This window comes from Rhopalosiphum maidis, chromosome 4 (assembly GCF_003676215.2).
Source record: "Rhopalosiphum maidis isolate BTI-1 chromosome 4, ASM367621v3, whole genome shotgun sequence".
Taxonomy (NCBI): Eukaryota; Metazoa; Arthropoda; class Insecta; order Hemiptera; family Aphididae; genus Rhopalosiphum; species Rhopalosiphum maidis.
This window is the reverse complement of record NC_040880.1, coordinates 23338723-23355112: the sequence shown is the minus strand read 5'-3', so window position 1 is coordinate 23355112 and position 16390 is coordinate 23338723. Positions and strand designations below refer to the sequence as shown.

Genomic DNA, 16390 nt, shown 5'->3' with positions numbered 1-16390 from the left:
ATCTCTGCTGTATAAAACCAACGTTATTCAAATTCTTCAAAATAACAATATACAATGTAATTGAAAACAAAACCAACCTTTTAAAATAAACTACTTGGAGCTCGTAAAATTTGGAGAGCCATTTGAATAATCAAAGAATTTACATTTTTAACATTAATTATTCAACGAGTGGTCAAAGATTAATAAACCTTATTTTCTAAGAGTCTTAAAATATTTATTGTCCTATAATAATTATAACATTTATTATTATGATAAATCTACATAATTATAAATCGTAATATCCAATGGGTTATATATTATATTGAAATTGTGTTCTATACAAAGATAAAGCAAATATTTACGAAACTAGGTGAAAAGTGTATTTATAGATTACCTAATAATGTTGTATTATTCTTATTTCAACACAAACTTTAGATTTCTTAATAAAAAAACTACATTTTAGTAGTATCAATTATCAACTACCAATATTTTATACAAATTACACAAATAGATAAAAGTAATAGTTTAAAAAACTTAAAAATATACAATCAATTTGTGCATAAACAGCCGTGATGAATTTAATTAATTATTATTACAAAGTACAAATTTCAAATCATTGTACCCGTGTTGGAAAATATTGTCCAAATTGTGAAAAAATAAATGGATTTTTTTTTATATAATTTACTATTTTATACTAAACAAATAATAATAGTTTTTATTTTGCTTATAATATAATTACATTATATATTATGTTAAAATAAAACTATGCACGTAATATTAAAAATTGATAATTGGAGCATAAAAATGATTGAGATCAATAAATATTATTGTAATATTATTCTATTAAAAAATATGAATAGATTATTAAAATGAAATGCTTTTCTTCAAAGATAAAAATAATTTTTCTGATAATTAAAAACGTTTGAATATTTTAAAAAATAAAACCGCTTTTAAAAACTTTTTGCAACACATACATATTTCTAATAGAATGCGGAATTTCTCCACCCTATCTGTCGATAGATAGAAATATTAACCATCGTTGACTTATTTTCTGAAAAAAAAATGTCTCTTCCGTATTGTGTACATTAATTCTATTCGAAACACTAATGAGTTATTTGTCTAGGTTTAATTTAAAAAAAATTATGAATTCGTGTGTATTTGTGTTAAATACGCTATAATATATTATATACTTATATTATAAATGTATACTGTATAATATATGTATAACTTATAAAATAAAAACCAAAGAGCATGGATTTCTATTTAGTTCAGAAATACATATAATATGCGATATACATATCCAATAAAGTGATGACTATGGACATGAATTAATAATATTAATTTTCTCTTAATGAATTAACAATAATTGTATGTTGGTTATGTTTATGAATAATATTAGGTGCATGAGTTTAAATTTAATACTTATAAACTAATGAGGTCTTATAAAAAACTTTCTGGGTCGTACTTACATTTTTTTTTTTATCCAATATAAAGATAACAGCTCGAGATAATGTCTGAGGATGTAAATTATAAATAATTGTGTTTGAGTTTGTGAAATTATTATTGAAAATTAACGGTTTGAGTATTCGTGTACTCTATACTCTGTATGAGCAAGTCTTTGTTTGTACTTATTTATTCCATGTTAATATTTTATCTATAGATTGAGAATCCTAATAGTATTTGACTGTATCGGAAGTTGGATTTCGAGTACTATTAATAAATACGAATACATTTAGTCAGTCACCGTGTCTTAGCGTTAAGGTAGCATGAACTGATTTAGAGTGGTTAATTTTAACTCTCCGTTTACTGTACTAGTCTGCAATTAAATTAAAATGGGATTGCAAGTTAATTGAAGTTGTAACCGGGTTTTCACGAATTAAAATAATATTTTTGTCGTCAGCAAAATAAACAACAAAAAGTGTTGAATGTAAAAACATTTTGTTCATAATTTGTATGAGCATTTTTCGACTAGAATCTAAAATTAATTTGTTATTATTTAGAAATACATGTGTTAACTCAAAGTTCAAAAAGAATTGTTTTTTTTTTCGTAAAAATTGATATTAAATTAGTTTTATTATCGTTTACTTCTTCAATCAGAAAATGGTTGAACTTATTTTAAGCATTGAAAAATTAATTTCAATTTTTCATTGTTTTATGTGAAGCTTTAGCATATTGAAGTAAGTGCACGTAATTTTAATGTTCTTATTTAGTCATATAACCTATTATAATAAATTGTGCTAATAAGTACATTTTTTTCAATGTAACTTCCGAACAGTTTCATACGTTTTCCTTTGCGTAAAGAAAAAATTACAACGAATTCAGTTCAAGCTGCTTCCTGCTTATGTATATACTCCTTTTTTCGGTTACGCATTTATTCCAATTGTCGTCTGTCAGGGATAGCCTACCAGAGAGTGGTGTCCAAGTACTCTCAGCGCGGAGATTGCAATATATATATATATATATATAGTATACACATTGTACGTAGGTGGTTACCTTCATCCTTAAACGTTTGTAACTCGAGTTTAGTAAGAAACTATTTTGTTTCTTTTGTTAAAAGGCCGCATAATGGTTCGGTGGTATCAATACATGTAATCGAAATATCGAATCGCGTGGCGAACGACCTCTACTCCTTGGTTTCTCCCTCGCAAGATAAAACGATGGCAATAAAAATGGGGGTGAAAAAAGTAAAGAAAACACAAAGATACCATTGCAGTATATAACTACTAATACTACTTCTCGTGTGCAATAACAATTATATCGGAAAACGATTTTTTTTCTAGTTTATATATTTACATAATACGATTTTACTCGGTGGTTTGCAAGCAACTTTGAGATAATACGGGAGTATGAGCGTGCTTTATGCTGTCAGTAGAAATTCCATTAGTATTAAATAAGTATGTAAATTGAGTTTTCGACGTCGGGTCAGCATTTTTTTTATTTTACCTGCTTTTTTATTATTGAAGGACGTTACAACCGCTACTGCCACTACCACGATTACTAGTTACTACTATACTTCTAATAATAAAAATAATATTATTATGCTTTCTGACTTTTGTGGTGAATGATTTATTTACGACCGCCGACGTTAATTTCAATGCCTATTGTAGTATTGAAACAAAAACAAACAATATGTATATTATTATCAGACTGTTCGACGGAACAGCGACTGTGAAACTCATGCCGATTACATCGAGGTACCAATATAGCAAGTTATTATAATTATCAAAAATATTTAATTTCAAAATATCTGAAGGAATAATTTCATTTTAACCACGTTGAGAATACGTGAGAAACCGCAGACTTTTCCGGACGTTGTTATTATTCCGAGAAAACTCGCATATATGGCGTATATATTATCTGGAATCATCGATTCGACGGATATATAAAATATAAATATGTTTTAATGTATTTATGTTTAACTATTATCACAATAAATAACGTAGTTGAGGTGTGCACTTATATTTTCACTTAATTGTCTTAATTCATATCATATTCACGTGTGTGTTCCTATGATCATTGATTATCATCATACTGTATATTAATATATTATCACAATATTAAGTGTAGAGGTATCATAAAACAAAAATTTTGTCATCGTCATATAATATTATGCCGAGATATTTTAAAAAATGCACAAAAACGAAAAAAAACCTGTAAGCAGAACAAATAAGTAAATGATAAATTAAGATGTATCCGATAAATAAAATCTACTTAACGAATGCAAAGTAATTTATTATTTAACTATTTTTTTTTTTTAGCTCAAAAGCACAACAATGAAAACCTGAAAGTCCGCTATGGTACTCCAAAATTTACGATGGATTTTTTTCGAATCAAAATAAAAATGTAAAACACTAAAATTTTCAAAACATTAAATTTTTCATAGCTTAAGTTTTCCTTCTTCAAAAAATAAAATAAATAATAAATTGCGTAATTTAATTTCTAGTTTATATGTTTTAGAAGTTATCAACGCGAAACCACTTTAAAGGTAAACAATAAATAATATGTTTGTTTTCTATTTTATACTTTTTTCCGGTCATAGTGGGTATAATTATTATCATTTTAAAACAAGTAGAATATTTTATTCGATCTCTCATTACAATTTGCAAATTGTATCTACTACCTCATAACATGCAAATAAATGTATGTACACCTAAAATATTTTTACAACATTAACGTTTGAAATATTATTGCAACGTACGTTTTATAAAAACGTTTGATAAAAAATACGTTGTTAAATTTAAAATTTTCAGCTGTCATAATTATTGTGTTTGTGTGGTAACGAAACAATATAACGTATCAAAAGTATCAATTAAGTATTAAAGTATTTTATGATTATTAAAATTATGTTGATTGCACAGGTGAATTTCATATTAGTATCTTACAATATGTCTGTTTCCATGTATTCTGTCACAAACATGCTCATACGCAATATGAATTTAATAATTTTACCAACGTCATAAGTTATTGTTAAATAAAAATTGCATATTTTGAAAAACATATTTTATATATTTGATAAATTCACGTTATCATTTATTGATTGCCTTTCGGTACTAATTTATTCGCTGGTGTCTTATTGATATAACCTAAAAACCAAACCGATGATTCTTGATGGATACTTACACATTATGTACATATCATATTAATGATACATTGTAGATACATTTAAAATAATATTTAATTGGACAGTTGTAATTTTAATACTAATAGTCAAGTCACAAATTATAATTTATTTTATGACAAAAAAATATTTTTATTATTACGAGCAGAAAAAGTAAATTTTGTTAAATTTAATATCATTAGCATTTAGATACCTGAAACCATTAATAATTATGGTATTGATAATATTTACTATGAACTCTAAACAACAGTCTTAAAATTAATACCATACAATATACTCAATCGAATTGCATTTTTGTCTAACATTTTGCACGGTTCATAATTACTTAAATAATTGATGTTATGTATTTCCCTGTATTATAGTAGATATAATATGTAAATCGTAATAGTACATAAGCATACAATAATGTTAAAAACCTAAAAATATACACATTAATATAATTTATTTAAAATAATATAAAATACAAATTGTTAGGTATTTCTCATAAAAAAATGTAGCATACAATGAATTATTTACTGAATTATAAGATTAAATATACCTATATTTATATTAATTTATAATACATTATAGATTATAGTTACAGATCGAATAATCTAATACATAAATATGTAATTATTACTATTTAAGCGTGTTAAATTATTATTGTGTTTCTAGTTAAATTTATTATAGTATAGTGTAACTATACGTCTACAAACCCAAATATAACACTGCAAAGTTTCTATACTTGTAAACAATCTAAGATGTGCCTATACAAAATAGTAGGTCCTAGGTGTGTTAATAAAATAAAAATAATTAATAATGTTTAATTCGAATGTGCTTAAAATATTTCGTAGTATTTTATCATTTAAATAAATAATATAAGTAAACTGTATAATATACATATAATATATTATATTATTGTTGAAACCTTTGACAAGCGCATGTCATTCGCATGTCACACCATTCTTTGAGTGTAAAAAAATTCACCTTAACTCAAATTGATGTATTGATCTGTTTTTATTATTATTCTATTATAATAAAAGTAACCGAGTTTTATTATTTTTTTTTTTTTTAATTCAATTCAACCATCAACCAAGTAGGAATATTGTTCAAAAACTTAGCCAGTATTCTTCAGTATGTCTGCAGTGTACCAACGTGCGATGATGGAAATGTAGACATACGACAAGATATAGTATTATTATTCTTTTGGTCGTTATTTAATGTGACACATCGTGATAAAAAAAATAATATAATTCTACCAGCTTGTGTATACAAAGATACACTGTATTAAGTAGATATATATATGGTATATGGATCATGATTTTTGACTAAATAATAATAATTGGATGGACGTCACTCAAAACCGGTATAAAACTGCAAAATCCGTTCGGACTATGTTGTCATAAGGACTGCAGACAATCAAATTACCAGCATGTCACCAAAGAGCTTATTTATAATGTTTTCAACCTTTAGCCACCTCCATAAATGCCGCAACGTCAACAGCTGTTGACAATTCATTTAAGACGAGTTAAAATTATTTTGTTATAACGTAATACCTATCAGAAATGTACAAGCATTAAAATTATACAAGTCATACTCTAACGTATAAAACTATTTTGTGCTTATAAATCAATGTTTTAAAAATGTAGAAAAAAAAATTTAAAACAATTTTTTTTATTATTTAATTTGTCAAAAACCTAGCCAGTATTTAACAAAATATTCCATAAACTACATGCAAATATTTTTTTATGAGCGATTACAAATTGTATACATCATTTGAGTGAAATAAAAAATATTAATTATTTTAATTTTTCTGAAAAATTTGTAAAAAATTTAAACTATATCTAGAACTATTGAAGTTACTCATGAGTGTTGATTAATTAAATAAGCTAAAAGTAAAGCATCAAACAAGATATAAACCCTAGATTTTAGATTAACACAAGATTAAATATTGGTACATATTTTTTTGGAGAATAAATTTTAAATTTTTCCGCTAAATAAATTTAGTAATAAACTAATGACTAATATAGTTTACGCTTTACCTTATAAGAACCAAGATCATCCACAATGCACACTATTGTTGCTTCTCTGCCAACCGGAACCGTAACATTTGTTATCGGTTCAGCGAATTTGGGCATATCTAAAAAAAAAAAAAATGAATTAATAAATTATAATAATAATATTTTATATTATCATACATGGGTTTTTAATTTTTTTATTATTATAAATACGTGATATTCATTTTCATATCTTTTTTTAGAGAAACAAGCTTCAAAATCTTTGCCATTGGCTATTTTTGTTTAATAACGTTTTGCACTTAATAATAATTTATATTTTAAAATAGTTTGTCAACTATAAATATTATGTATTTAAAAATTAAAGTTGAAATGTTATGAGTAACATATTATATTTTTACAATGTATGCAAGTAGACACCATAAAAAATATTTTAAATTTATTTCAGATGACATAACTCAATATAATATTAAAACGATTTATTTAAGCACGTTAACCGTCATAAGGGATGGTCGCATCTGAGAAGATTGACGAACGAATAGATTATGAAAGTTAAGCGAAGCATATTTGATGGATATGTTCTATATTTGCGTAAAACACAGTATTTCTGTACTACAAATTGGTAATCTATATCATTGTGTCATATTTTTTTACGAGTAGAGTAGCGTACATAAGAATACAATTTTGAAACACAATAACTGGCTGAAAAATGATTTATAAATTTATATCGATGATCATTTTTATAGTATAAACATTTATTAACTTTAGTCGACATAATATAACAATACACATTGGCACGATTAATAAATGTCCGATAAGTATTAGAAGAAATGTAACTATAACCTTAAATTATTAGATTATTTGTTATGCAACATAATTGTTTACAGTTTACCTATTTAATATTTTTATCTCTTCAGAATTTCGATTCTTAATTTTAAATTACAATTTCTATGCTTTTTTATAATATATACAATGAATACATTGCATTATTTTTAATTAATAAAACAAATATTATGAAGAAACTATTTAGGTTATTTAATGTTTATTTCGGTTCGGTGTCGGTACTTGATAATAGAATATTATTTTCATATTAAATGGTAGAAACAACGTTATGGGTTATAGGTGTATATTGTGTAATAACTCTTCCGACTCTTTCGAGGTTCCATAAATCATTTGCTTCAATTATAAATTGAATTTTCACACTATTATCACAAATTTATATCACATTCATAATGTATAGAATTGATTCAGTTATAAAACACACGTGACTACACAATGCATTACAGTAATAATATACATATATCATGAGTGAAACGATGGTTAAACTGTCGGACTTTAATATTTTAGCTGTACAACTATATCAAAGTGATACCTATATTAAAGTAATATAGTTATGTTGTTTAATCGTACTCAGACGCAATGCCACTCCCATTTCGGTTTCAAAAACAAATCACATTAATATCAATGTATGACATAATTACGAGCATATTATGCAATAATAGTGTATAGCGAAAAAGTAATAAAATAATTTTGAAGCAATTGTAAATAATATATTATAACACATACAAAATACTTGCCCTAACGCCCCTAACTTCTGACAGTAATAAGTATTATTTAATAATATTGCAGAATCAATGTGCAATCAAATTACCTAATATTTTCTATGGAAACAGTGCAAAATTATGAAAATGTCACTAATGTTATCTTTTAATTTGCTTTCATTATATTATATCATAAAATTTAAACTCACTGTGAATTATTAAACATTATGCATACATCTATACAAGATTTTTTTATTGCTCTGTTCTCGTAAAGAAGAAGAATTTATCGGTGAAAGAATATATTAATTACCACTAAGTATGATTAGAGATTTTAAATAAACTTTATATTGAAGAACTCAGAACCACTTATAAATGTTCTTTGAGACTCATATAATTTATATGTATAACATGTAATGAAAAATGTAATCTAACAATACCAATCACAGGATCAAGCGCTACGATTGATGTGACATTTACACGATACTCGCCAAATGATCAACCAATAAATTATGTGTCTCTTTTCAGTTACCAATTTACGATATACCAATAATACAATACCAATGATTGAATTTATCTGCAAACGATTATGTAAAAAATTTATGAAATTTAATAAAATAATAAAAATATTATAAAGAACAGTTATTATAAATCTCTAAACAAAATTACTTAACATTTTTATTTTATTTTTTTTACCCTGAGTGTTAATATATCATTCTACTGTGCCACTACTCCGAAAAAAGTTTCTTTTCATACGCCCATACTTGCAACACGCCAATCATATTTATTATTGAATAAAATTAAACGATGATCGCTGTCAGTTAAGCTGAATTGAGTAAAAAATTCACTAAAAACTTATTTTATGAACATATCTTAACTGCATTCCGTACACGTACAATAAAAATACTAATAATCACACAAAATTATATTTTGTAATTTGTGTACTACTAGTATATAAACGTATACAATCTAATATTTTATTCGCTTATTAAAAAATCGTATTTATTTATTTTTATAAATTATTTCCAGTACATAATATTGTTCTCGATATGATTGCCGTATTAATTCGTTGTAATAATTTTCGTTCAATAAGATCAATATCTATAACATCAAATGATGTCCCCTAATAATACGAATACATCGAAAGGAGTCGATTATATTTATATAGCCAATTATAAGACTATAATATTAATTATTATTATTTATGATGTAGGTATACTGGAACGAAGACTACACATCATATACCTACTAGTAACGAGTAATACGGTGGTAAATAATAAAATAGGTATCGTTAAATGAAATTAATTCACAGTAGAATTTTTTTCTAGCTGAGATCACCTATATAAACTATTCATTAACTATTATATTTCTTAGGAATTAGGGTATAATACCTACCTATACAAACCTATTAAAAATTATGAAAAAAAATATAAATATTGGCGTTGCGATAACTCTTTAAAAGTTTAAATTTAAACGAATTTATAGATTATTACATCTGACTAATGCCCGTCAGTATGGTTATTATGCAATCTGACATGGCCATCAGTTCAATAAATAATGAAAATATATTTCCGTAACTGCAATGTACTACCTAATAAAACATAAAGGAATATAATTTAATTTTATACCATCGTACTGGTTTTTAAAATAATTTCTAACAAAGTTTGAAATACATTATTATACGTAATATTACCAATTTAATTAGCCAATTTAGTAAGTTTCTGACATGGTGGTTAATTCTTCCATTTTAAATTTCTTTAAACTTCTCTGCGGTAAGTACGTTGCCGAAGTTTAATCAATTTTTCGAGTAATTAAAACTCACTAAAAAGCTCGCTATAATTATTATTATATTTTTCTTCAGTCTTCTTCTACGCACATACATACCTACATAAATACATACAAACATACATGTCATACATACATATATACATAGTATATGTGTGTATGTGTATGTGTATGTGTGTGTGTGTGTGTGTGTGTATTATATAAAATGTAACTTTTACGACGTTACAAAGAAGGGTAACACGGCAAGTAAACAATGGGACGTCGAGAGAATGTTTTTGTCATACTAACCCCTCTAATATTTTCGTCAGCATACAGAAAGTCATTGTTATAAATTGCCTTTTGTTCAATTGATTCAAAGAATAATATTTAATACGTGAAAATATATTACAAGTGCTGCATTATAAGTTTAAATTATACGTACTGACGATCAACATAAATACATAATAACACACGCCTATACATTAAATGATTAGCTATTAAAACTGTTATTATTATTGTGTCAAACATGCACATCGTATTCTAAACGTGTGAGTACTGAGTATAATACGGTTATGTGAGTTTGTTTAATGTTTGTAGCGCCGTTAAGAAAATATTATAAAAGATTCTTTAATAAATCACATGGTAAAATAACCATGGTTTATTAATGTTTGAATAAAAATGTAATACATTACTATTATATTAATTTTAGTTACGCTTAAATAAATTACACTTAAAGGTTCTCAAAAATGTATTTCTCAATCAAATAAAATGCCGTTATTAATTTGTAGATAGGTGTGTATATAAATATTATATTATAAAAAATATATCAATTTAATTTATGTATATGATAGCTTTTTTTATTTTTTAAAAAAAAATTCCCTTTATAACTATGTAAACAAATGTTAAAGATTATTTTTTCTTTTAACTTCATCAGTTATCCAAACCAAATTATGTTTGTATTGAAAACAATTATTTTTGTTTTTTACTAAATATGAAACGCAACTGCTAAAATATTGAATAATAAATACAAAATAAACATGGTGGTGCTTTTAAAATAGGACTGTTCTGGGACAAAGTACAAACTTTATTTACAATTTTTAACAGATATTTCAAATACATTATTCAACATTAAAATTTCTGAAGACCGGTGATTGTGGAATATAATATAATTGACAGACTTCAATTCAAACTTGAATACAATAAACAAATGCGCAAAAGTCAAGTACACTTGTTATTACTTTAATATTATTTTTGTTTACAATTATACAATTAATTAATTAATTAATTAATTATACTACATAGGTATTTTATTCTCTTTTTCTTCTGTCTCGGATATTATAACTTTTTTTACCTACCTCATGAAAATTATTCAAGCTTATAGTGAGCAAATTAAACTGCTCGCAAAATACATTGATTAAACAGAAAATAATGTTGGATATCTCATAAGGTAGACAACGTTAATGTATAAAGTGCGTGTCCTGACGGATCTATAATGTATAAAAGACGTATAATCCTAACAAGGTGTTTGACATAAATTGTCAAACACCTAATGGGTGTAGATTTGAAAACGACTTAATTTCGTTTTTTCTTCATATTTTACATTTTATTTTTCTGTTTTTAAAATTCATGCTACATTGTATGTACAACCAATTTATTTATTCATAAAAACATTAAAATTGCATATGCTATATGCGTATTCAAAATTAAATTAATACCAGTATTGTCTAATGTAATATTATTGTATTTTTTTTTATAAAATAATTTTTTTATTATATGTATAGGCTGTAAAATGAAAATATTAATAATAATAATATAAAAATGGATATTACTATTATTGTGGTCAGTAACTGTAATATTAAAAAAAAAAAAAAGGACAAGGGCGAGTCACATCAAACATCAACCGATTTCTATAAAATGTATATATTTTACCATAATGATGTGATATCGGTGTGTGGTGAGTAAGATAATAATAATTTATGAATATGAAAACAATAATAAATAATAGAAGTAATATGGTGTAGTGAGACAATGACAGGGTGCTACAACAGCACCATACAATATTGTCTTTATTTATCTAGTGTTTATAACGAGTTCGTAGTTTTAATCAACATCCTTGAAGTATGCATTTTGGTGGTGCATACAAATTCGAAAAATTGAATTGAATATTTTTTTTTATGGCTGACAGTTGACATACGTTTACTTGGTAGATTTAATGACTAAACAAAAATATTTATACAGACAGTAAAAATAAGTCATGTTTTAAAATGATTGTTTTTAATGTTTTTATACCTTTAATTATTTTATTTTAATATTAAGTATAAATATTTTTTCTAATAAATTGTTTTGCACCAAAATAATAAGTTGTGTCAACGTTTCACGGATGTTTTTATAAACATAATATAAGTTTCGTCTAAAAGTAAATTCTCATGAAATTTTTTTGTGTTTACAGGAACACGTGTCTTACTGTCCTGAATATAATAGGTCTCGTATTTCACGTTTGGGGTACTTGATGTCAAGCATAATAACTTATATTTTATTCAATTATTGCATTTATTCAAATATTATGTTTTTTAGAATAGTGAAGTTTACTTTTAAACCATATTTTTTAATAATTAAATAATTAAATTTCAAACCTATTATATCATGGAATATTATCCTCAAAACATACAATTTAATAACTCAAACAAACTACTCGTTTAAATTTCGATTAAGACATCATATCAAAGTTTAAAATATGAAACAAATTACAGTAAAAAAGGCAGTTGTCGTTAGAAAAAAAAAAAAGTTTATATTATAGGTACTATAGGGCACTCTTTAAATTACATAAACATTTCTAACTATATAAAAATATGGTCTTTGAGTACCTATACCTATCAAGAGATTACAACAGTTATGATTTAAATAAATTCATTATTCAAAGACAAAAAGAGGTAAGCTTGCTTGATGAACAATTTTGTATAATACCTAGTATATTGTTTTATTGATGCGTAGCAAAAAAAAAGTGTGGACAGTTCTACAGCATTTATAATACATTATAATAATTATTTATTTAATTTTGATCCAAGTACGCGTTATTATTAAACGAAATATAATAATTTTTGGTTTTTTTATTTAATCGATGTAGGTACTCATGTATTTGACCTCTTTATCTATCACGTGTACAAGTAACCCAACTACAAATTATAAAAGACGAATCGTTTGTGTGTTCACGATCAAAAATCAAATTTACGCCTTATGATAATATTTGTGGAGACGTAAAAAACAAAAATATTATAGGTGATTATAGAAATTAAACGCATTTAAAATATAGATTTATATTCTTTTTTTTTAAAAAAACAAAAAAATAAACTATATTAGATATCATATTTTAGAAAAAAAAATATTTTTAATGAGATAAATTAAAAACTAAGTAAATATCAAATTAAAATTTCTAAATATGTGTAAACAAAAAACTGATATCCACTTTTTAGAATTATAACTGGTATACTATTATATTATTTATATAAATATATAATACTTGGATTAATGGAAAAGTCTTTTTGGATTTATGATTTTATTATTTCATCAAAATACCAAATTTGGCTATTCAGTAATTTTTCTTAGAAAAAATAAAAAAAGTAGCAAACTATCTATAAAATTTTAGAGTCCATTTATTAAAATGAAACTTCAATAAGTCCTGTTTATTAATCTAAATGTAGTCATAACACCACGAAAACTTTAAATGTTTATAATATTACATCATCCGAAAAAATGCGTCTAGAAAAAAGCACACATCATCACTACAAAACCAATGTAATCCACTCACTCACGAGTATTGATTTACGTATCGATACCTAAGTATTAAACGACTGGCTAACGCCTGTAATATTACAGTACGCGGGCACATCATCGTTGACGGTATTGCTAGAGAAAATTTCCACATCCGCATCACTATGCACTATGTATATGGTGTATAACCATTTCCTTTTATTACACAAACCATTTCCTTTTTAGCACTCCGGACGCGTGAGGAGGCGAGTTTTCGGTGGTGGTAGAAGGTGAAAGGGTCAAAGAGGTACCCCATACGCAGAGATCGAACGTATTCGATAACCTTTTTTCTCTCATTTTCTCCCCTATTTTTTCTGACGAAGTCATTTTTCGATGTTGTTGCTTTGTGAAAGGCCCAGTTTTGATATTCGGTCCTTCTCTACTTCTACCGTACACCCGATACTGGAGACGATTACATCGTTGTCAACAAATTCAGTATCGAAACTTTAGATTGTAATTGACTTTTTTTTTCGGCGCTGGATTGTGGCTGGGTGGCGTTTATCGTATATGTCAAGTAGCTTAAAAAGTTTTCAGACTCGTGTTTTTGGAACAATATAATTTAAACGCACAGCGAGCCTTTACGCTTGATGTTTGAGAAACTTTTATAAGTGAAAATTATATAATATGTACGTTAAAGCAGTGATAATATCGTATTCACAGTTAATACTGCAGCATATTATTATATACAGTGACCAAATATTATCTAAAATCGTGTTCGCTTAAAAGAATATCGACTTAACCGTTTAACATATAGATAGTAAAAATCTAATAACACTTTGCTCAACAAAGTATAATTAAAAATACTGTTTAAAGTCGTTTCGGTTCTAGCACAAGGCTTGTACATTTTTTCAATATAATTATTGTGACGCAAGGCTAATAAAACATGCATCATCTTTTTCAGCTGCATCAATTAGAATGGAAAAAACTGTAATATATGCTCATTAGAACATTTTTATTTTCTTTCACTCGCCGTTTTTATGCATGCAACTTAAGAGGACGCTATACCCGTATGTGTTGTCTCTGTCTTATACACGCGTAACATAGCTAAAACTTGTTTTGCGTGGGACAACTTTACTCCCTCGATATTTTAATCAAAACAATCAAAATTATAAATCCCATTGGGAAGAACATTACCTGTGACGTAGCGTTTTAATTTTTTTGATAACATGAAGGTAATTAAAGTTATCGGTATGAGAACTTTAGGTTTTATTCATTTAATTATTAAAAATTATTGGTTACCACTATCAAAAAAATTAAAACGCTACTTTACAGGTAAAGTCTTCCCCATTGGGATATATAACTTTGGTAATTTTGATATAAATATCGAGGGAGTAAAGTTGTCCCGCGCAAAACAGTTTTTAACCATGTTACGCGTGTATAAGACAGAGACAACACATGCGGGTATAGCGTCCTCTTAAACAATAATATATATACATAGGTACAACGACAAAATGACCCGTACAAATTTCTGTTCATTTTCATACATTACCCGCATACATTATGTATATACGAGTACCTATATGTGTATATTTATTTTTGTTTACTTATTCATATACATAGTATTCTTAGAGAATTTTTCTTTTTTAGTATAATAACCACAAAAAAGATAATATACGATGTATAACTAATTATTCTTTAAACATGCGATGGACATTTGTCATTATACTCATATATTTTATAAAATATTATACAAACCAAATGCTTATTATATACCTATATATATATATATATTGTTTATTTAACCATTACAGAATAATGTTAATTACACCTCTTGATAAACGTTACAGCAATGTCATTATTTTTATATCACCGTGTTTGTGATAGGGTACCGCAAAATTTGTTTTGTAAACGAGCACACAATAAACGGATTGTATATACCCGTGAACATTCGTCAACATTATTGGTTTTATTCTTATAAAAATGTGATAAACAATTTAAAAGCCTTTAACATGTTTGCCTTTAACAAGGTTTCAAAGTTGGAATAACTATGATAGAAAATTTACAATATCATTATTTAGTAATAGTATTTTTTTTCTCAAGAACTATTGCTTGATCGTAAAAAAAACCGTATTTTACGTTATATAATAGGTGGATACATAATAGTAAATAATACGTTTTATTTGAATTCAATCATCTAATTCTAACATTTGGTTATATTTTATTTATTATTGTATATATTTATAACGTACGATTTAAGATATTTTAAAAAATAAATAAATTATATATTATTATTTAATTAAAACTAAAAATAGTTCATTGTAGCTAATTGTTATAATAATAACTTTGCTGTTATACAACATTTTTTATATTAACTAAATTTTACAAAAGTAACATAAAGTTGTAAATCTCAATAAAATAAAATATATCTAAATAAATTGTTAAACATAATAAAAATATTTGTACCTGTCTTAGATTTCTTTCTGAATTTTGTTGGTTTTTTTTTACAAACTATTTAGTAATAAATATAGTTGCGCGTTTATTTTGCAAAAAAAAGCCGGATATAAATCAAATGAAACTAACTCAAAAATATACTTATTATGTTGAACATAGGTACATACACAAAATGTTATAGTTTTTAGAAAATCTAAAAAATATTTATCTAAACAATTGTGTATTTAAAATAATATTATAAGCACGATATTTTTCACCAAGATCCTCTTTTGTAATATATTATATATGTGTGTGTGTAT

The 16390-nt window shown here is 25.5% G+C and overlaps 1 protein-coding gene across 1 annotated transcript in view; it reads right to left on the bottom strand.

The window, feature by feature from the left end:
- Positions 1 to 16390, bottom strand: part of LOC113548077 (neurotrimin-like) — a 166563-nt gene that overhangs the window by 94153 nt on the left and 56020 nt on the right. The window contains exon 2 of the mRNA XM_026948744.1: positions 6619 to 6716. Within this exon, the coding sequence (XP_026804545.1) occupies positions 6619 to 6716 (98 nt within the window). The remainder of the gene's footprint in view (positions 1 to 6618; positions 6717 to 16390) is intronic.